We start from the raw sequence: 23,933 nt of genomic DNA, 5'->3' as shown, positions 1-23,933 counted from the left end.
TTTGTTTTTCCTTTTTTTGAGACAGGTTCTCACTCTATTGCCCAGGCTGGTATGCCGTGGTATGATCACTGCTCACTGCACCTTGACCTCCCAGGCTCAAGTGATTCTCCTGCCTCAGCCTCCCAAGTAGCTGGTACTACAATTGTGCACCAGCATGCCCGGCTAATTTTTGTATTTTTTGCAGAGATGAGGTTTCACCACCATGTTGCCCAGGCTGATACTGAACTCCTGGGTTCAAAAGCCATCCACTCGTCTCGGCGTCCCAAAGTGCTGGGACTATAGGCGTGAGCCACCCTGCCCAGCCCTGAATGATTTCTTGAGATCCCTTTAACAATTTTACAAACCTAGAAGTATAAAACTTTGCTTCCAGAGTCCCTTTGTCAGGATATTTACATTTGTAGGATCAGCAAAGTAACACAGTCCCCATCTCCCAATACATGAAAGTTTTTCTGGCACAAAAACGTAAGCTTAGATAGTCACTAATCTTTGCTGTTACAAATTTTTAAGACCAAATTCCATATATTAAATATATTATGATGTTGTAACCCAAGCTTGTCCAACCTGTAGCCCATGGGCCTCATGAGGCCCAGGATGGTTTTGAACGTAGCCCAACACAAATTCGTAAACTTTCTTAAAACATTATGAATTTTTTGCAATTTTTTTTAAGCTCATTAGTGTTAGTGTATTTTATGTGTGGCCTAATACAATTCGTCTTCCAATGTGGCCCAGGGAAGACAAAAGATTGGACACCCCTGTTGTAAACTAACTTATAAAGAATAAGTGGGGAAAAAAGTATGTTCATAAATTATCTGTATGTATCAGAATTACTTTGATAGCTATTTAAAATGCACAATCCCAGGCCCCAACAAAGACCTACTATAGAATACCTGGAGGTCAGGCTTGGAATCTGCTCTTTTTGATAAGTTTCTCAAGTTAATTCTAATATACACTAATGTTTATTCTACTCAAAGCAGAACAAATAATATTAGAAGAAGTAGCTTCAGAGAAAAACACTTCAGGATAAGAACTATAGTAAGCTTACCTGTGTAGCTTTGTCCCTCATGCAAGGTGCAGCTTGCCCATGGCTATCACGAGGCCAGTGCCCAGCAAGATACGGTGCAGCAAGAGTATCCAGGGAGGAAGTGCGTCGGATAATACTGGAGGGGCTTGAAGAAGGCTGTCGTGTTTTGTCACCTAGATTTAAGACAAAAATGCTTGTTTTAATAAAATTAGGAAAGAAACAAAGCAGAAACTAAGTTTTAAACTATGTAGAAAGTTCTCCAACTTAACGATGGTTATCCCCTTTAACCACAGGGGATACTTCCAAGACCCCCAGTAAAGATGCCAGAAACAGCAGATTGTACTCCATTCTATATATACTGGTTTTTCCTATATATACAAACCTATGATAAAGTTTAACTTGTAAGTTAGGCACACCATGAGATTAACAACAATAACTAATAATAAAATAGAACAAGTATAACAACAAGCCAGCATCACTGCTCTTGGGCTTTGGAGCCATTAAGTAAAACAAGAATTCCTCAAACATTAGCACTGCAAAACCATGCCAGTCAATCCAGTGACTGGGAGGGCTCCAAAGTGACTAGCAGGTAGGGAGCATAGACAACGTGCATAGGTTGGACAAAGAAATGATTCATGTTCCTGGTGGGGGAAGCGAGACAGCAAGACATTTCATCACCCTACTCAGAATGGCGTGAATTTATAACATATAAATTGTTTATTTCTCGAAATTTTCCACTTAATCTTTTCAGACCAAGGTTGACTAAAAGTAACTGAAACCATTAAAAAAAAAAAAAAAGGATAAGGAAGGATTACTGTATATAAAAAGAAACAAAAAGGAACAAGCTACTGATACACGCAATAACTTGCATGACTCTCAAGAGAACTATACTGAGTGAAAACAGTTGACGCACCCTAGGCCTACCAAATCAAAATCCCTAGGGATTGGGCCCAGGAATTTTCTATAGAATCAATGTATCCCTCATATCCAACAAATTCTTACTTGGATTCTTCTTTTTGTTTATAAATTAAACCCTTGTTTGATACATTTCAGGGAAATATGAGGACATAATGAAAATAAGACAGGAAGGTAATTATCATGGGAAAATATAAAATAAATCAGTGACAATCTTTCACTAAATATTGTCACTAAAAAATTAGTGACAATGTTATTTGATAATGACATCTAAAAGTAATTCCGGCACTTAGTGCTCATCATATTCCTCAATCTTCACAGAGGATGGAGTAATAACACATCTGCTTCACAACAACTTAGTACCAGCCCAAAAGACAAAGACAAATTAACACCTTGCTAATGGATCCCTTGCTTTTGAGAGTATCCTAGGGGATGCATAAACCAAATCAACTGCCAAGAACCAACCACCAGCTTTGTAACAGGGGTAGGTTTCATTTCTGAGCAAACAAAGTGGGTATTTGCCAATATAATCCAAGATATCCAATGTAAATTAAAATAGTAAAATAATACAGTGGCATTAAAGCATATTACTTAATAATGTAATATCAATATAATATTACTTATTAATGTTTCCTCACATTGATAAGTAATGTGAGGAAAGACACATATAAAAAAGTGGGTTTTGGCCAGGTATGGTGGCTCACGCCTATAATCCCAGCACTTTGCGAGGCCGAGGCAGGAGGATCAACTGAGGTCAGGAATTCAAGACCACCCTGGCCAACATGGCGAAACTCCGTCTCTACTAAAACTACAAAAATTAGCCAAGCGTGGTGGCAGACGCCTGTAATCCCAGCTACTCAGGAGGCTGAGACAGGATAATCACCTGAACCCGGGAGGCAGAGACTGCAGTGAGCCAAGATCACACCACTGCACTCCAGCCTGGCAACAGAGTAAGACTTTATCTCAAAAAAAAAGTGGGTTTTGCAATAACATCTGTTTTCACTGTACAGGAAATAGTTTTTACTACATCAGAAAATTAAAACATTGTAAACATCAGATTTCTAGTTAATAATACAATAGCTAATTTAATATTTTTTATTTATAAAAGCTTAAATTCTTCAACAATGCAGGGCAAGTTTTGATACATCAAAATAAACTTTAAGTACCAATCAATACCTCATACATGATTTAATAATTGGAAAATAAATCTATGTATAATTTTCTGTGAGAATAATTCAAACTACCCTTACCCCACAGTTGCCAGTAAAAAAGGAAAATGTGTTCTCCTAAATAAATGGACCACAATAAAACTATATTCAATGTGCACATTCCTTTAAGATTAAGCCCCCAAATCAAAGTGGCATTAAAAAAACTATTTCAAATAATAATCAAGTTTAAAATTGTATTTACAAAAAAAGCACATAACAATGAATTGCAGAAAACTAGAAACAACAAAATGTCCAAAATGAGAAGATGATTGGATATATTACGGCAGAGTCGTATGTAATATGTAATATGATAGGCCATTCATAGAATAAGCACATAGATACACAGGTCCTGGTCTAAAGAGCCATTCATGATAAAGTCAGTGAAAAAAGCAAGCCCTCACCATTTATAAAAGGTATGATCTCATATTTTGTTTTAAAAAGTAATTAGATGTGCATAAAAGTGTTAGTTTTTTGTTTTGTTTTGTTTTGTTTTGTTTTGACATAGAGTCTCGCTCTGTCTCACCCAGGCTGGAGTGCAGTGTGGCGATCTAGGCTCACTGCAACCTCCACCTCCCAGGTTCAGGTGATTCTCCTGCCTCAGTCTTCCAAGTAGCTAGGACTACAGGCGCCCGCCACCATGCCCAGCTAACGTTTGTATTTTTAGTAGAGACAGGGTTTCACCGTGTTGGCCAGGCTGGTCTCGAACTCCTGATCTCAAGTGACTTGCCCGCCTTGGCGTCCCAAAGTGCTGGGATTACTGGCATGAGGCACCACACCCGGCCAGTGCTAGTACATTTATTTTTTAAACCTGGAAAAAGTATGCACCTAACCTTTTGGGGGACAGAATTAGTGTTTTAATTTCTAATTTAGGCATTTCTATAATGTTTGAATTTTTATATGGAGTATACTGTCAGAGAAAAGGTATTAAAACAATAGAAACACTTTTAAAACAAGTTATTAATTTCTGAAATCGTAAAATGCAGAAATACCCATATTAGATTTGGGGAATTTTTATGGTTTATATCTGTGGTTGGGAAAACTACAGCCTACAGGCCAAATCTGTCTTGCATCTGTTTTTTTGCATGGCTAGCAATCGAAAACAGGATTGTACATTTTTTAATGGTTGGGGGAAAAAATTAAAATATTTTGTAATACATAAAAGTTAAATCAAATTCAAACTTTAGTGTCCATAAGTAAAGTTTTATTGGAACACAAATATGATCATTCATTTACAGGTTGTCTATGGCTGCTTTTGTGCTAAAAAAAAAAAAAAAAAAGGCAGCATTAAGCACACACAGCAAAGACCTTATATGGCCCTCTCGTTGCTTCACACTGCTGCTCAGCACTACAAATCATAATGACAAAGTTATGCCATGTGTATCTCTCGTCTGGGTGAAAAGTCACATTCAAAGATGATACGTAAAATTTCATATAGATCAGCATTAGCAAATGAACATTTGCAATTGATTTGATGATATGGAACACCAACTTTTAACTAGAATTAAGTGAAAAGTTATCCCTTTAAAAAGAATTCCCTCTTCTCATTAGAGCTGTATTACAAAAAAATGCATTCAATTATTATATTTTGAAATTTTGTTCCTTAAAAATTTGTGGAAAATTGTGTGCTCTCTTATTATATTAGTGCCTACATAATATCTTTGATTTTACCTCTTGACCTGTAAAGTCTAAAATTTTACTACATGGTACACTACAGAAAAAGTTTGCTGACCCCTGGTTTCTACTGCATGTCTTTATGTCTTGGTTTCTGTGCTACAACACCCTCATATATTTTATCTTTTGGCAGGGGAAGCGGATGAGCTTAGCTCATTGATGCTTAACTTTCATAGGGGCTTTACAAATATTTTTTAAATATATTCATAATATTATATTACAGTGTTATTCTATTCTGTAAGATGGCAAATATATGTAAGAAAACACCTCTTGACACCTCTCTATATTACATTATTATCTTGGTAAGGGTCTTGCATAGCTACAAGTACAAAAGTTCAGGTGGTTTATGTGACCCACATAAGATTCAATTCCACTAATACAATAGTTACAGTAACTGTGTTGTTGCTGAAAATCATAAAAGCTGCTTCACAAATACGTCTGAGACACGTAATTTGCTTTCAAAATGGCATAGTTATTTCACTAATACCTAATTGTTATAAATGCTACCTATCTCTCCATGTTCAGTTTTCCTTTTGTAGTACATTTTCAGAAAACAAATGCAGTATATATTCATTTTCAGGAAAATATGTACCCACATTATTAACTGTGACAAGTGAAACGCATTTAATAAATATTCATGTTCACAATTTTTCCTCTAACTAAAAAAAAAAAAAGTCCCTTTTGGGATAGTCTCAAGAAAACTAGTCTCAGTTGGCAGGGTGGGAAGGCACACACACAATGTAGACTGGTGTCTATTCATTATATCAAATGGCTAAAAGCTGTCTGGCACTTTTCTTCCCTGACTATGACCATTGTTGCTTCAGTTGCCTACCAGTATGTTAATTCAACAGACCTTACTAATGGGTCTGATGTCATTTTTTTTTTTTAATTAAAAATCTAAGGGTTAACTTTTCAACCAGTCCTCCAAAGATTATTAAAATTATTGGATTATTATTATTTCTTTTTTGGGGGGAAAGAATCTCGCTCTGTCACCCAGGCTGGAGTGCAGGGGTATGATCTCAGCTCACGGCAACCTCCACCTCCCAAGTTCAAGCGCTTCTCCTGCCTCAGCCTCCCGAGTAGCTGGGATTACAGGCATGCATCACCAAAACTTACCTAGCTAATTTTTATACTTTTAGTAGAGACAGGGTTTCTCTATATTGGCCAGGCTGGTCTCCAACTCCTGACCTCAGGTGATCCACCCACCTCGGCCTCCCAAAGCGCTGGGATTACAGACGTGAGCCACCGCGCCCAGCCAGATTATTATTATTTTGATAACGAACTGGAGAACAGATGAGTTATATGTGTAAAAATACTGAACATTTTATCTTTGGAACTCCCTTCCTTTAATCCATTCATTCAGATACTAAGGGGCTATGAGCCAGCACTAAGCCCTAGAAATTAAAAAGAGTAAGTCACAGCCTGTAATAAAGAACACAGTCTACACCTACCTTGTCATTTTTCCATTTCAATCCAAGTTCCCAAAACTGACAGGATTTGGCGCCTAATTGTCAAGGAGGTTATGGGAGAAGAGGCAAAGATGACTCAAAAGTTCCCAGACTAAGTGAACAAAGGCTGTATTTATAAGGAAATCCACAGGACGAGACTGACAGCTAACAAGACACTTCATGATCCGGCCTCTAAAGTCTCACTTTTTGGCCTGCACTGCCTCGATCCCTACACTAAGACCATGGACTTGCAGTTCCCAGTATGTACTGTGCCCTTACATGCCTCCAGGTGCTTGTTTCTACCCTTATATCCCTTTATTTGGTGTGGCTAATTCATGCTTAACCTTTCAAAATTAAGTTCAGATGTAACTTCCTCTGGAAAATCTTCCTCAAACAGCCACCCAAACTCATAGTTCACTGCAAAGGTTCCTGACTGTTCCTGTGTTCTGGTACACAGCATGATTCTGCAGGGCAGGAATTTTATTTCCCACCCCCCATCCCAGTGATTAAGGCAAACCGTGACATACAATGTGTCGTAAATGGCCAATGGAAAAATTAATTTTCTGTGTTAATTTCCTAAATGAAGAAGACTTGAGATGCAGAGAAAAGAATGACTTCTGATGTTACTATCATTTATCAACAAGGACAAGTGTATGAAATAAATTCACATGCTTTTTGGTCAATTCAAATAAAAACTACAGCTCGAACTTGACACTTGACTGGTTCTTTAAAACTTGAGTCTTCAGAGAGATTAACCACCTATAGCAGGGTGTAGCATTGAAAATTTCAGTCAATGCCTTGGGCTCTGGAGTTCAGAGTTCCCGAACTACGAGTACCTGTTCAACTGGTTCCTGGGTAACTTCAATTGCGCTAGTGGAGCATCCCAAACCATGGCCCTTAGGTATTCCATTACAAAGGTTCTACAGACTTTGATATACTAGTGTTAGATATAAATATTTTTAGAACTTGATTGGGTACTTTTTTTTTTTTTTCCTGGAGACAGGGTCTCACTCTGTCACCCAGGCTGAATTGCAGTGGTGGGATCAGGACTCACAGCAGCCTCGCCAGCCTGGGCTCAAGAGATCCTCCCACCTCAGCCTCCATAGTAGCTGAGACCACAGGCACGCACCACTACGCCCAGGTAATTTTTGTACTTTTTGTAGGGATGGGGTTTCACTATTTTGCCCAAGCTGGTCTCAAACTCCTGAGCTCAAGCAATCCACTGGTTTCAGGCTCCCAAAGTGCTGGGATTACAGGTGTGAGTCACTGTGCCTGGCCTCAGGTACTGTCTTAAAGGCTGTACCTCCCATTATCCACAGAAACAGCAAGCAAATAAATTAGACATATTTATTTGTTCCGAAAGGAGAGACAACTTTTCAAGTATACAAATGATATTCAGCATAAAGAAACCTAAGAGTGTTAAAAACTCCAGTAGTCCACCATCCAGAGCTAACTGCTTTTGTTTTTTTAGACAGGGTGTTGCTCTGTCACCCAGGCTGGAGTGCAGTGGCATGATCTCGGCTCACTGCAATCTCAAGCCTCCCAGGCTCAAGTGATCCTCCCACTTCAGCTTCCCAAGTAGCTGGGACTCCAGGCATACAACACTATGCCTGGGTAATTTTTGGTATACTAGGTTAGAGATGGGGTTTTGCCATGTTGCCCAGGCTGGTCTCCAACTCCTGAGCTCAAGCGATCCACCCGCCTCAGGCTCCCAAAGTGCTGGGATTACAGGTGTGAGCCACTGTGACTAGCCAGATAACCACTTTAATGAGTATTTATTTACAGAAATCTGTCTATTCTTGTACATACATACAATTTTATATAAATGAGGTCCCATTATGCATTCCATTACTTACTGTTGAAAGAAATAAAAAGGGTATGTCGAGAACCTATTTCCATGGCAATAAATTAAAATCTACAACACATCACTGTTTTTAATACTTGTACATTATCCTATTTGGCAGATTCACCGTAACTTAATCTTTTATTAATGGACTCTTTCACAGCAGATAGATATCCTTTTAGACTTGTTTCAAGATCTCTTTGTGAAAAGTTTCTAGATATCAAATTACTATATTCAAGGTAACAGATACATTAAAATTGGAAATACTGCCAAATTGCCTTCTACTGAAAAAATTTTGCAAAAACCTGTAACATCACAAGGGTACCCATTTTCCCACATTCGCAAGTGTATTTTATCAATTTTCACCAGTCTAAAAAAGATAAAAATATCATTTCATTTGTATTTCAATAACTGAGTTCTAAAACAGTCACACTTTTACTGGTAATTTATATTTCTTTCATACATTAACAGTATTTCAAAAATATTACTCCAAACTTTTCTTTTCTTAATCTTAGAGATCTTTTCTTCTGGCAAAGATTTAAATTCAAAGAGGTTCTATCCGTTTCATTATAGTTTCCTTTTCTTTTGTGACATTCAAGTAAAAATAACTGTAGTTTATTTTAAAGAGTATGTATAATATAATTAAATTCTTATAAAATTTGTCTTTTATCCACTATCTAAACTTCTTGCTACACACACACACGAAGGAAACACAAAATTCTGATGACATCGGCTGCCTCCAAGAAGGGAAACTTGTCAACAAAGGCGCAAGGAAGCCATTTCACTGTATTCCCAATTGTACCCTTGGAATTTGCCATGTGAATTTATTATCTATATTTTTTGAAATTCATATTCCTTGATTCAGTGATTCTACATCTACGTATGCATACAGAAGAATAATCAAATGCCAAAAAAGGCTTCAAATCCAAAGAGATTCACTACATTCCTAACATGAAATCACAAATATGTCCAAAAACTGAAGAACAGGAAAACTAATAGAAAATATATAGAATATTAAAGATATTTAAAATTAGATTTTTAAAATGATAAACTTACATAAAAACTTATTTATAAGGGAAAATTTTTTAAAAAATGAGTTTCCACAATTTATTTCTAATTTTGCATCTTCTTCAGTTATTTTCATGTTTCTTTTCCAGTTAATTTCTCCACTAAGTTTTCAAACATTAACAGATACCATAACCAAATATTGATACAGGCCCAGCAGTACCTAATTAATAATTTATCCTAATAAGAAAATGACTGATTTAACCAAAGTGATTTCCCATAGGCATAGTATCAAAAAGATAAGGACTATTTTAGAAACTTAAAAATCCAATCAGTAATTATTTTTTGTTAAACATGAGGTATCATTTACATAAAATACAATGTACCCAGCTGGGTACAGTGACTCACACCTGTAATCCCAATGCTGGGGGAGGCTGAAACAGGAGGATCATTTGTGGCTAGGAGTTTGAAACAAATCTGGGCAACACAGCAAGACCCCCATCTCTACAAAAAATGTAAAAATAAGTCGGATGTGGTGGCACGCACCTGTAGTCCCAGCTATAAGAGAGGCTGAGGCAGGGATATCGCTTGAGCCTAGCAGGTCAAGGTTACAGTGAGCTATGACTGAGTCACTGCACTCCAGCCTTGGTGATAAGGCAACATCCTGTCTCTAAATAAATAAATCTGCACCCATTTTGGGAGTTTTGAAAGCCAAATAAGCCATTAAATCACTACTACCATCAAGATTTAGAACACTGCCATAAGCCCTAAACAATTTTTCATGCTCCTTTGAAGTCAATCTCTCTCCACTCTTGAACCCAGGTAAACGCTGACCTACTTCTTATTATTAAAGGTTCGTTTTGCATTTTTTAAAGGTGTCATACAAATGTAATCACATAATACTTTTTTGTGTCTGACTTCATTCACTCAGCATAGTGTCTATGAGACCCATGCTTGTTGTTGCATGTAATGGTTCATTCCTTTTTATTGCTGAGGAGTACTCCATTGTATGATTATATGTGGTGGGAATTATGTCAACTCCTTCTGGTTCTCAGGTCTTTGGACTTAGTCTAGAACTACACTGCTGGCTCCCCTGGGTCTCTAGCTTGCCTACTGCAGATAATGGGACTTCTCAGACTCCATTAGTGCATGAGACAATTCCTTAAAATAAATCTGTGTGTATGTTATTGTATCAATAAAATATATATGTATCCTATTGGTTCTTTTTCTCTGGAGAACCCAGACTAGTACAAAATACTACAATTTGGTTATCTAATACCTTTTTTTTTTTTTTTTTGAGACTGAATCTTGTTCTGTTGCCCAGGTTGGAGTGCAGTGATGCAATCTCAGCTCACTGCAACCTCCCCCTCCCAGGTTCAGGAGATTCTCTTGCCTCAGCCTCCCGAGCAGCTGGGATTACAGGCATACACCACCAAACCCGGCTAATTTTTGTATTTTTAGTAGAGGCGGGTTTCACCATGCTAGCTAGAATGGTCTCGAACTCGTGACCTCAAGTGATCCACCTCGGCTTCTCAAAGTGCTGGGGATTACAGGCATGAGCCACCACACTCGGTCTCTAATAGCTTACTGATGGGCATGGGATTGCTTCCAGTGTTTGACAATTAGGAAGAAGTCATACATTCTTGAAGAAATCTTTTTATGGATAAGTGTTTTCATTTTTCTTGGGTAAACAGTGGAAATGCTGGATCTTAGGACAAGTGTAAGTCTCACTTGATAAGAAACCGCCAAAACGTTTTCCAAACTGGTTGTACCCAGTTTACATTCCCACCAACAATGCATTACAGCTCCAGTTGTTCCACTATCCTCATCAACATCTGGTATTGTCATACTTTTTCATTTCATTCATTCCAGTAGATTAGCAATGGTTCACTGTGGCTTTAATTAGCATTTCCCCAGTGCCAAATGCAGTTGAGCTAAAGTGCTTTTTGGCCACTTACACATTTTCTTCAGTGATATGTCTAATCAAATCCATTGTCAAATTTTTAACTGGTTTGTCTTCTTATTAAATTGGATTTATGTATTCTGGATGCAAGTTCTTTGTCAAATATATGCACATAAACACTTTTGTCTTCTTTTTGGCTTGTCTTCTCAATTTTTAATGGTCCCTTTTGAATAGCATTTTTTAATTTTAATAGACTATAATTTATCGACTACTTCTTTTAATAGTTCATGCTTTCTGAGTCCTAAAAGACCTTTGCCTAGTCCAAGATTAAGATGATTCGCTCCTGTTTTCTTCTAGAGTCTTTCCATTTTACCCTTCATATTTACATCTTTCATCCATTTGGAGTTCACTTTTGTGTATAGTTTAAGGGATTATCCCCCTCCCCCATATGGATATCCAGTTGTTCCAGAACTGTTTGTGGAAAATACTATTCTTTCTACCACTGAATTACCTTAGGAAACTTTACTGAGATATGTGAATTAGTTCTCAATGTTCTATTCTTTTCCATTGATCTGTACCTCTGTCCAAAGGCAATGCAAGTTCTCCAATTTTAATTATTCCTTTTCAATATTGTTTTGGCTATTTCAGTCTTTGCAGTTTCATATAAATTTTAGGATCAGAGTAGGAATTGTGACAGTTGACATCCTTAGTTTGTTCCTGATCTTATGAGGAAAAAAATATGATGTTAACTGCAGGCTTATATCATAGATACTTATATATAATAAAGCAGTCCTTTAATTAGAAGGTTGACCTCTAGTCCTAGTTTCCTAAGCATTTCTAACATGAAAAGATGGTGAATTTTATCAAATACTTTTTCTGTATAAATTGAGATAATTGGCCAGGCACAGTAGCTCATTCCTGTAATCCTAGCACTTTGGGAGGCCATGGCAGGTGGATCACTTGAAGTCAGGAGTTCAAAACCAGCCCGGCCAACATGGTGAAACCCCATCTCTACTAAAAATACAAAAATATTAGCCAGGCGGGTGGCATGCGCCTGTAATCCCAGCTACTCGGGAGGCTGAGGCAGAAGAATCACTTGAACCCAGGAGGCGGAGGTTGCAGTGAGCCCAGATTCCACCACTGCATTCCAGCCTGGGCCATGGAGCACGACTCTGTCTCAAAAAAAAAAAAAAAAAAAAATTTTTTTTTTTGAAATAATCATGTGGTTTACATTTTCTCTTAGATAATACAGTAGCAGATACACAGCCCATTCTTGTTATTTATGGTAGTTATTTGTTCTATATAAAGTCACAATGAACAATAAATTAGCAAATACTGCGCCATTGTTCCTAGGGAATACAGTTATATTCCGATAAGCCTTTAATCACAACACTTTCATCAACCAATCAATACATACGCTTGTTTAACATATGTTTCTGCTTAAAAATATCTTATTTAATACATATTACTGGTTCATTAACATTAAACTCATAGGCAGCAGCACTATAATTCATGCCTAAATGAAGTTATCTAACACATGTTAATTTCTCCAGAAGGCACATCATAGCTTTCTTGCACTTAAAAACATTAAATAGTACTTCAGTACTGTGCTTGGGGGCGTAATGATTTCAAACAACAAAATCATTAGCAAAAAATCTGAAAAACATGGCACGATCATGAAAAGGACATTTGTTTATAATACAAGAGCTGAAGAAAAAGAGAACCTTGTTTGACTCAACTGGGAATGTGTATGTTGGATAATTCAAATGTTCCACTGCACAGCATGTCCACAAATGACCACAAAAGAGCAAATAAGTATTGAGTTTGGAGTTACAAATAACTTTTAGGTAGTGGGCAAATGTGCCGATACAAAATCTGCTAATAGTAAGGATGGACTGTATACTGATTTTTTTACTATTAAATCAAACTTGCATACTTGGGGTAAATTCTACCTGGACATGATGCATCATCATTATATTTATATTGCTGGATCCAACTTGCTAATATTTTGTCAAGAAGTTTTGGGCCAGGTGCAGTGGCTCACGCCAGTAATCCCAGCACTTTGGGAGGCCGAGGCAGGCAGATTGCTTAAACTCAGGAGTTCGAGACCAGCCAGAGCAACATGGCAAAACCTGGTTTCTACAAAAAACACAAAAATTAAACAGATGTGGTAGCATGTGCCTGTGGTCCCAGCTGCTCAGGAGGCTGAGGTGGGAGGACTGCTTGAACCCAGGAGGTCAAGGATGCAGTGAACCATGATTGCGACATGCACTTGAGCCTGGGCAACAGAGCAAGACCCTGTCTTAAAAAAAAAAAAAAGTTAAAATTTTGTGTTCTGTAGTTTTCTTACCATGTCTGTGTGGCTTTGGTATTGGAATAATACTACCTCATAAATTATTTATGGTATTATCTCTTCTATTTTCTTAAAGGGTTTATGGGCAATTGGTATTATTAAAACTCTTTCTTAAAACTCTGACAATTTACAACTGAAGACATCTGGTCTGGAGTTTTCTTTTTGGGAAGATTTTAAATTATGAATTTTTTGGCCAGGCACAGTGGCTCACACCTGTAATCCCAGCACTTTGGGAGGCCAAGGTGGGTGGATTACAAGGTCAGGAGTTCAAGACCAGCCTGGCCAAGATGGTGAAACCCCGTCTCTACTGAAAATGCAAAAAAATTAGCCAGGTGTGGTGGCATGCATCTGTAATCTCAGCTACTCCGTAGGCTGAGGCAGAGAACTGCTTAAACCTGGAAGGGCGGAGGTTGCAGTGAGCCAAGATCACGCCACTGCACTTCAGCCTGGGCAACAGAGTGAGACTCAGTCTCGAAAAATAAATAAATAAATAAATAATGAATTTTTAAATAGATATAAGGATATTCAGGTTTTCTATTTCTTCCTGAGTCAGTTTTGCCTGTTTATTTTAAGGAATTTTTCCATTTCATCTAAGTTGTTGAATTTATTGGCATAAAGTTGTCCATAATGTTCCTTTATTATCCTTTTAATTTATGTACGATCTGTAGTAACATCTACTTTTTCATTCCTGATATTTAAAACTTGTATCTTTTTTCCCTTCATAAATTAACTAAAGGTTTATCCATTTTATTTATCCTTTCTAAGAACCTGGTTGTGATTTGACTAATTCCTCTACTAAACAGGTTTCTGTTTTGTTATGTTTCATTTTTTGTTTTTTTGAGACGGAGTCTCACCCTGTAGCTCAGGCTGGAGTGTAGTGGCATGATCTCGGCTGACTGCACCCTCTGCCTCCCGGGTTCAAGCAATTCTCCTGCCTCAGCCTCCCAAAGTGCTAGGATTACAGTCATGAGCCACCACACCTGGCCAACAGTTTCCTATTTCACTGGATTCTATTGCCTTTATGATTTCCTTTCGTCTACTTACTTCGGGTTTAGATCTTTTTCTAGATTACAGTAGATACTTAAATTATCATTTTAGACCTTTCTTTCTAATATAATCATTTAAAGCTATACATTTTCTTCTACATGTTTTAACTGTATGCCACAAAATGTATTATGTGCTTTCATTACCATTCAGTTCCAAATATTCTGCGACTTCTTCTTTGACCCACGGATTCTTTAGAAATGTTTAATTTCCAAATACCTGAGATTTTCCAAAAATCTTTCTGTTACTGACTTCTAATTTAATTCTGTTGTGGTCAGTGAACATATTCTATATTTCACTCTCTTTAAAGTTACTGCAACTTATTTTATGGCTCAGCATACAATTTATGCTGGTGAATGTTCCAGGTGCAGTTGAAAAGAATATGTACTGTGCTATTGAAGCAGGACATTTCCCTGACCCCTTCTCAGGCAGTAACAGGGATGCATGGGAGCTGGAACTAGTCAGTCACTTCAGCGCTAGCAGGGGTGAACTTCCATTCACTTGTTGCTCCACCCCTTGCAGGAGGGGGAGCGCAGGTGAGAGGGTGCAGGAGTCAGGGCGACTGCTTTTGGGTGCAGGCAAGAGCGAACTCCATACTAGCCCCAAGGCATCATCTAGGGGAGGGTGCTCATGACCCTTGAAGCCCGAGGGGAAGTGTTACAGCACCCTTTTAACTTTGCCATCCGGAAACGGATTAAGAGTTAACAGCTCAGTGGAGGGTCAGTGTGACAGCCTTTTGCACCCACATTCGTGGCATCTGAGTTCTTGTCCAGCACCCAGGAGGAATGAGGTCACACGAACGAATAGGAAATGATAAATGCGGGGGATTTTATTGCTGATGAAAATGGCTCTCAGTGTGAAGAAGAGCTGAAAAGGAGATAGAGCAGGAAGGTATTCTTCCCCTGGAGTCCAGCCATCCAGACTCCTCTCTGAAGTCAAACTGCTTCTGACATCCAACTGCAGTCTCCAATGTCCAGCTGCTTCTCTTCCCTCTGCCAGCAAGGCCTGGGGTCTTTACGGGCACAGGATGAGGGGCAGGACAGGCCATGGGTGGTTTTGGAAAAGGCAACATTTGACCGGACAAACAGTGATGTCAGTTCTCACACTGGTCCATGGTACCAGGCTTTTTCAGTTTGAGGGCGGGACCCTCGCCAGGGACTCACCCTCTTCTGCCCAGAATTTCCCTGCCTCCTGTCCCTAACACTGTTACTGAGTGTTCTACAATGCAACTTAGGTTATATTTGTTGATAATGTTATTAAGTCTTCTAAATTCTTATTTTCTCTCCACTTATACTATCAATTACTGGTAAACAAATGTTGAACACCGCTTCATGAATTTTGAATTTTTCCTATTGGATGCAAACACTCTTACAATTGATAAATTAACCTCCTTGTCATTCTGAAATGTCCCTGTTTTTTCTTGGTAATATGTCTTACTCTGAAATCTCCCTCAAACAGTAATCATTGTGTTAGCTTTCCTATGCTCAGTTTTGTACAGTGCTTATTTTTCCATCTTCATACTTTTAACCTGTTTCTTTATATTGAATGTCTTGGTAGATGTCATATAATTAGATCTTACTTTTGTTAAATCCAGTCTGATAATCTCTGTATTTTAATTTAAATGGTTAAACTATTTAATATTATATGGTCATACCAACCTACCACCTTGCTTGTTTTCCATTTTCTCTACCTGTTCTTTGTTCTTTTTTCCCCTTCTCTTCCTTCATAATCTTGGTTTGGTTGGTAATCTACTGAAACATTAGCTATATTTCTTTTACTTTTCGCTTAGTTGCTCTATCTAGGGTTTTATAATATGCATCTAACTTTTCACACTGTACCTTCAAATAAAAATACATCATTTTACATATAACATAAGACCCTTAGGCCTAAAACTTCCATTGCTGCTTCCTGTCTTTGTGCTACTATTGTCATTCCTTTAATGTAGACATTATACACACACAATATGCTATTATTTTGCTTTAGGCAATTATCTCATAAAGAAATCAAATAATGTCCAAAAAGTCCCTTTATCTTACTCATTAATTGACTGTTTCTGGAGCTTATTCTTTTGCATACCAAGTTTCTATCAGATATCATTTTCCTTCCACCTGAAGAACTACCTTTAGCATTTTTTATAGTGTAATTTACTCTCAGGTTTTGTACGTATAAAAACCCTTTATTTTGAAGGATTTTTTGCTGGGTATAAAATTCAACCTAGGTTTACAGTTCCATTTTATCTATTAGCACTTTAACAATGCCAAATTCTATTTTGCTCTGTCTTACATTGTTTCTGGCAAGAAATTTGCCCTTTTATGGTTGTTTTTCTGTACATAAAATGTCATTTTTCTTTAGCTGTTTAAAAAACTTTTTTTCTCTTTATCACTGGTTTTCAGCCATCTGATTATGGTGCCTTGGTGTGGTCTTCTTTGTGTTGATTCTGCTTGAGAGTAATTGAACAACTTGAGTCTGCATGATTATAGTTTTTATAAAGTCAGGAAAATTTTACAGCCATTATTTCTTCAAACTTTTTTTGTGGCTCTTCCTTCTTCCTTCTGAGAGTACAATCACGCCCATGCTATCATACAGATCACAAAAGTTCTGTTCATTGTTTCTTTTAATCTTTCTCTTACATTCAATTGTTGTGTGGTTTCTACTGCTGTTTTCAACTTCACTGATCTTTTTCATCAGATAAGAAACTGCTGTTGTCTGCTGTTAATCTTGATCAGTAAATTTTTCATTTCAGTTAAATTTCATTTTAGAAATTTTGGTCAGTTCTTTTTATTTCATTTTTCTCATTACAATCATGTTTTCCTTTACATCTCTGAGCACACTGAACATATTTATAACGCCAGTTTTAAAAATTTTTGTCATATAACATCATCTGTTATTTCAATAGTCTGTTTCCACCGCTATAGTTTTCTCATTATAGTTTACATTTTCCTGCTTCCAGTAATTTTTTACTGGATGCTAGACAGTATTGTGTTTTTAAGTATCAAGATTTTGTTATCGTTCTTGAAAGATTCTTGTGCTTTGTTCTGAAAGTCAGTTAAGTAACCTGTTTACCAACTTGATCCTTAAAGTTTGTTTTAAGCTTTTGTTTGGACAGACTTGGAGTAGCCTTTACTCTAGGCTAACTTAGCCCCACTTTTTTTTTTTTTTTTTTTTTTTTCTTTTTGAGACGGGAGTCTCGCTCTGTCGCCTAGGCTGGAGTGCAGTGGCACGATCTCAGCTCACTGCAAGCTCCGCCTCCCGGGTTCATGCCATTCTCCTGCCTCAGCCTCCGGAGTAGCTGGGACTACAGGTGTGTGGTGTGCGCCTGTGGTCCCAGCTACTCGGGAGGCTGAGGCAGGAGAATGGCGTGAACCCGGGAGGAGGAGGTTGCAGTGAGCTGACATCGTGCCATTGCATTCCAGCCTGGGCGACAAGAGCAAGACTGTCTAAAAAATAGTAATAATAATAATTAATTTTTTTTTTAAAACTCCACTCTTACAGTTATTTGAAAATAAAAGTTGTTGTTACAGTCGCCTATAGTGCTATAGAATACTAGAACTTATTCCTTCCATCTAGCTGTACTTTAGTAGTCTTTAACCAACCTCTCCCTACGCACCCCCACCAACCCCCTACCCTTCCCTGCCTCTAGAAACTACTATTCTATTCTCTATTTTCATGAGATCAACGTTTTTCGCTTTCCCATGAGTAAAAATGTGTTATTTATTTTTCTATGCCTGGCTTATTTCACTTAATTTTAGTCCTACCAGGATCATTCACGTTGTTGTAAAACACAGAATTTCATTCTTTTTATGGCTAAGTAGTATTCCATTATGTATATATACCACATTTTCTTTATCCACTCATCTATTGATGGACATTTATATTGATTCTGTATCTTGGCTATTGTGAAGAGTGCAGCAATAAACGTACGGGTGCAAGTATCTCCTTAACATGCTCATCTCCTCTCCTTTGGATATACACCTAGTAGTGGGATTGCTGGGTCCAGCCTCACCTTTGAGGAAGAGTCAGGAACTTCACCAGACACTGTGGCCACTTCCTGGTTCTGGTTCTGGCTGCAGACTGGTCAGTCCAGCTAAGTAAGTACCAAGTTTCTTTTTTCTTTTTGAAATGGAGTCTCACTCTGCTTCCCAGGATGGAGTGTAGTGGCGCGATCTCGGCTCACTGCAAGCTCCATCTCCCGGGTTCACACCATTGTCCTGCCTCAGCCTCCCCAGTAGCTGGGACTACAGGTGCCCGCCACCACACCCGGCTAATTTTTTTGTATTTTTAGTAGAGACGGGGTTTCACCATGTTAGCCAGGATGGTCTCGATCTCCTGACCTCGTGATCCTCCCACTTCGGCCGGCCTCCCAAAGTGCTGGGATTACAGGCGTGAGCCACCTCACCCAGCCGTAATTTAGCCCCACTTTTAAGGCATGGCCCTTTTGGGCTCTACTGAACATACTGGGGGGATCAAAAACAACTCAGCACTCTGGTAAGTGCTTTACAACTCCCTAACTCTGGGAATTACTTATCTTAGAGCTCCTCAGTCATTCCTTGTCCATCCTAACGGAGTTTCACTGTACACACATTCTATATATTCCTTCAGGAAAAGCTAAAGAAAACACCTATTTGGATTTCTAGAGCTCTTTTTCTATACAGTTCCCTCTTCTCTGACACTTTGTCCAGCTTTTTCCAGCCACTGCAACCTCTGTGAATTCCAATCCCTCTCTCACTGAATCAACAAGGCATCATACCCTGAGAGTCCCCCTGCCTACAGCGTGATCTAAAATGCGTCTTCTGGCAGAAATCTAAGGCAATCATAGTGCGCACCTTACTATGTTTCCCTTTTCTTAAAAATAATTTTCCCACAATGCCTGTAACCTAATATCTAAAAAATAGTTCTTTGATTACATCTTTTGTCCAATTTTCTCACTGTTTACCATAGAAGGGACTATTTCTCCATCATGGTCAGAAATAGAAGTCTCTTCACGTCCAAGTATTAATATATCATATCATTATGATATTGTTACAGGAGTTATTAAGAAATTATTTTAGGCAGATAGAGAAGAAAAGGAGTCCTTGGGAAGTTTTTGTTTCTTTTAAAGCAGCTCCAGAAATGTTTCTTGTCTATAGCGGGAAAGCACCCCGGCTCTTAGAGCTAGGCCAGCAAACTTTGATATGCAAATGCTGGCCATTAGAAACTGGGTCCACCCTTGCCCGGGTGCAGGAGCTCACATGTCTAATCTCAACATTGTGGGAGGCAGAGGTGGACAGATCACCCGACGTCGGGAGTTCAAGACCAGCCTGGCCAACGTGGAGAAATCCCGTCTCTACTAAAAAAGTACAAAATTAGCCAGGTGTGGTGGCGCATGCCTGTAATCCCAGCTACTCAGGAGGCCGACGCAGTAGGATTGCTTGAAGCCAGGAGGTGAAGGTTGCAGTGAGCCGAGATCTCGCCATTGCACTCCAGCCACTGCACTCTAGCCTGGGTAACAAGAGGAAACTCCGTCTCAAAAAAAAAAAAAACTGGGTTCACTCAAACATGGCGACTCTCACTGTCTTCTTCCTTGCCCCAACATGTACCCAGCAACGTGGCTGCCCCCACATATCCCCATGTATGTAGAATATCATAGCGCCCTGCATTTGCGTATTAAAAGGCTAGGGTGGGAGGGCCAGTTTTATCACAGGCTATGTGAATGATATGCCTGGTCAAACCAATCCCCTGAGACCTATGCAAATCAAACACCACCTCCACCAGCCTCCTCATGTAAGCAGCCACTTTTCCACCACACACAGGGTTTCCTCTCTTGGCTTAGGAGCCCACTCCCTCTGTCTCCCTATGAGGGAGCTTCTTCCTTCTCTCTTGCCTATTAAACTCTTTGCTCCTTAAAACTACTCCACGTGTATCTCTGTCATTTTATCCAATTCGGTGTGAGACTAAGGACCCTGGTGTTCCTCTACTCATCGGAGCTATATCAATATGATAATCATATGATACAATGATTATAATATATATCATATTAATTACTTTAAAGTAATTAATACTTTAAAGTAAACTGACTCCTGATGTATCATCTAGAACTACAAACAACTCTTTTGCTCTGTGAGTTGTTTTATTCACAAAACAGTTTTCTATGCATCAAGGACTAGATGAATAATAACGAGAAAAACCGCTAAACACAACAAACATTGAGCAATTCATACTCGTTAGGCACTGAGCCAACTGCTTCTATGCATTACCTAATTTAAACCTCGTAACAACACTCTGAGGCAGAAATTACTCAATTTGTTAATTCAATAAATATTTATTAAGCCCCATTATGACTCCAGACTCTTCTAGGTGTTAGTAGTGAGCACACAAGTAAAAATACAGACACTTTAGGAGTTTATATTCTACTATCACTAATCCTACCCTCCAGATGAAGAAAGTGAGACATGGAAAACTTAAGTAACTTGTCACTTAGTTTGTAAGAGACAGAGCCAAGGCTTGAGTGTAAATCTCTTTAAAATTAGAATCTGAGCAAGATCTAAACCACTACACGTTAGAAGGCCTCTCACAGAATTCACAGCCTAGCAAGAAATACAAACAAGTATATATAACACAGTATGATAAATACTGTAAGAGTGGTATGTCCATACTATTACAGGAAAACTCACAGGGCACCTCTTGCATTTTACAATAAGCAGCAAGAAGAAATTCAGGGACAGCTTTCATACTTTGCTTAGAAATCTCTTTGGGGCCAGATGTGGTGGCTCACGCTGTAATCCCAGCACTTTGGGAGGCCGAGGCAGGCGGATCACGCGGTCAGGAGATCGAGACCATCCTGGCCAATATGGTGAAACCCCGTCTCTACTAAAAATACAAAAATTAGCTGGGAATGGTGGCGCATGCCTGTAATCCCAGCTACTCGGGAGGCTGAGGCAGGAGAATCACTTAAATGGAGGTGGAGGTTGCACTGAACCGAGATCGCGCCACTGCGTTCCAGCCTGGTGATAGAGTGAGACTATCTCAAAAGAAAGAAAAAAAGAAGAAGAAATCTCTTTGGTTTAGTAACACCCAGTTTGTCAACCAAGCTTCCTATTTTCCACGCTATTAATGGCAAGAGTGCTTCTAAGCTTTCTGCCTCTACATAACAAGAATTCTCCTTCCTCCACTTTTCAACAATATGCTTCTCATCACCTTTTAAGTCCTTAACCCCAGCTTCCTCAAAGTCCAGATTTATGCCAATAGTCTGTTCAAGGGAATTTCTCTATCATGACTGACAAAATTCTTCTAACCTCCAGCCACTTCTAAGGCTTCTTCCGCATTTCTACATTATTTGCTGTGGCAGCACCCCTCTTGCAGGCATCAAAATTATTAGTTAACTACTGTTACAGAAAAAATTACCCCAAAACTTAGTGACTTAAAACAATGAACGTCTGGCCAGGTGCGGTGGCTCACACCTGTAATACCAGCACTTTGGGAGGCCGAGGTGGGTGGATCACGAGGTCAGGAGTTCGAGACCAGCCTGACCAACATGGTGAAACCCCGTCTCTACTAAAAATACAAAAATTAGCCAGGTGTGGTGGCGCATGCCTGTAATCCCAGCTACCCGGGAGGCTGAGGCAGGAGGATCGCTTAAACCTGGGAGGCAGAGGTTGTGGTGAGCTGAGAGAGCACCATCGTACTCCAGCCTGGGCAGCAAGAGTGAAACTCCATCTCAAAAAAAAAAGAATATTAATTATCTCATAGATTCTCAGTGTCAGAAATCCAGGTATGATGCAGCTGGATGCCTCTGGCTCAGAGTCTATCACAAGGTATCAACTGGGACTGCAGTTACCAAGGCTACAATGGATTTTCTTCCAAGTTCATTCATATGGCTACTGGCAAACCTCAGTCCCGTGCTGACTGTTGCTGGCCACAGACACTAGTTTCTTGCTACATGGGTCTCTCCAGAAGACTATATAAACATAGCAAGTTGCTTCCCCAAGAGAACAAGGTCTCAGAACAAGCAAGTAAGAAGGGAAGAGTAATACATAAGTGACAATCTTTCAGTAACCAAGTGACATCCCACCACTTTTGCTATATTCTTTTTTTTTTTTTTTTTTTTTTTTGAGACAGAGTCTTGTACTGTCCCCCAGGCTGGAATGCAGTGGCGCAATCTTGGTTCCCTGCAACCTCTGCCTCCCAGGTTCAAACAATTCTCCTGCCTCAGCCTCCCCAGTAGCTGGGATTACGGGCACCCCCCACCACACCCAGCTAATTCTTCTATTTTAAGTAGAGACGGGGTTTCACCATGTTGGCCAGGCTGGTCTCAAACTCCTGACCTCAAGTGATCCGCCCACCTCGGCCTCCCAAAATGCTAGGATTACAGGGGTGAGCCGCCACGCCCAGGCTGCTGTATTCTTTTGTTAGAATTGAGTCACTAGGCCCTGCTCATACACAAAAAGGAGGGTATTACACAGGGCATGAACACAAGAAGGTGGGAACAACTGGGAGTCATCTCAAAGGTTGCCTACCACTAGAGGTATGACCAAGGTGCTAAACACCACAAATGAGGGGTACTAAAGAAGAGAGGAAATGCCTAGAAGAGCAAGCAGAGGTTTTCTGAGAGAGGTAGCACTTGGCTTTTTTTTTTTTTTTTTTTTTTTTTGAGACAGGGTCTCACTCTGTTGCCCAGGCGGTAGTGCGGTGGCACAATCTTGGTTCACAGCAATCTCTGCCTCCTGGGCTTAAGTGATCCTCCCTCCTCAGCCTCCCAAGTAGCTGGGACCACAGGTGCACACCACACCTGGCTAATTTTTGTAATTTCTGTAGAGACAGAGAATCGCCTGTTGCTCAGGCTTTTTTGTTGTTGCTTTTTTAAGAGACAGGGTCTTACTCTGTTGTCCAGGCTGGGGTATAGTGGCACTTATTATGACCTTGACCTTCTGTGCTCCGGCAACCCTCCCACCTCAGCCTCTTGAGTAGCCAAGACTACAGGCATGTGCCACTATGCCTGGGCTAATTTTTAAATTTTTTGTAGAGATGGGGTCTCGCTATGTGACTAGGCTGGTCTTGAACTCCTGGTCTCAAGCAATCCTCCTGCCTGAGCCCCACAAAGGGCTGGGATTACAAGTGGGAGCCACTGCATCCGGCCCCAACTTGTAAAAATGAGAACTTGAAAGTGATGGAGGAAGAAAGAGTATGCCACAAAAACAAAAGCAAAATGGTGAATTATAGTTCTAGAAACTCCATGTATCTTATGATGATTGAAAGAAAAAGACCGTGCAATATGACCATGAATTGGCCAGAGAAGGTCCTAGATGCTATGCCAAGGATTTTGGTTTTTATCCTAAAGGCGGTAAGGGAAATGACATAATTAGACTTGTATTTTAGAAGAAATTGTTGGACAGCACTATGGATGGAGAAGAAACTGGGTCAGGAAGATCTGTTAAGTAGCTATTGTAGTAAACTAAGTGAGCAAAGCAACCAGAATCATGCAACATGAAATGTTTTACAGCAACTCAGGAGGTTGGTAGTACCAGGTCCTCCTAGGGGTATTTCTCT

At 39.3% G+C, this 23,933-nt stretch overlaps 1 protein-coding gene across 2 annotated transcripts in view; it reads right to left on the bottom strand.

The window, feature by feature from the left end:
* Nucleotides 1-23,933, bottom strand: part of FAM117B (family with sequence similarity 117 member B) — a 141,657-nt gene that overhangs the window by 78,063 nt on the left and 39,661 nt on the right. For both annotated transcript variants that reach the window (XM_073019941.1, XM_007965899.3), the window contains exon 2: nucleotides 1,043-1,194. In XM_073019941.1, the coding sequence (XP_072876042.1) occupies nucleotides 1,043-1,194 (152 nt within the window). The remainder of the gene's footprint in view (nucleotides 1-1,042; nucleotides 1,195-23,933) is intronic.

The sequence above is a fragment of the Chlorocebus sabaeus genome, chromosome 10 (assembly GCF_047675955.1).
Source record: "Chlorocebus sabaeus isolate Y175 chromosome 10, mChlSab1.0.hap1, whole genome shotgun sequence".
Lineage (NCBI taxonomy): Eukaryota > Metazoa > Chordata > Mammalia > Primates > Cercopithecidae > Chlorocebus > Chlorocebus sabaeus.
This window is presented reverse-complemented; position numbering and strand designations above follow the sequence as displayed.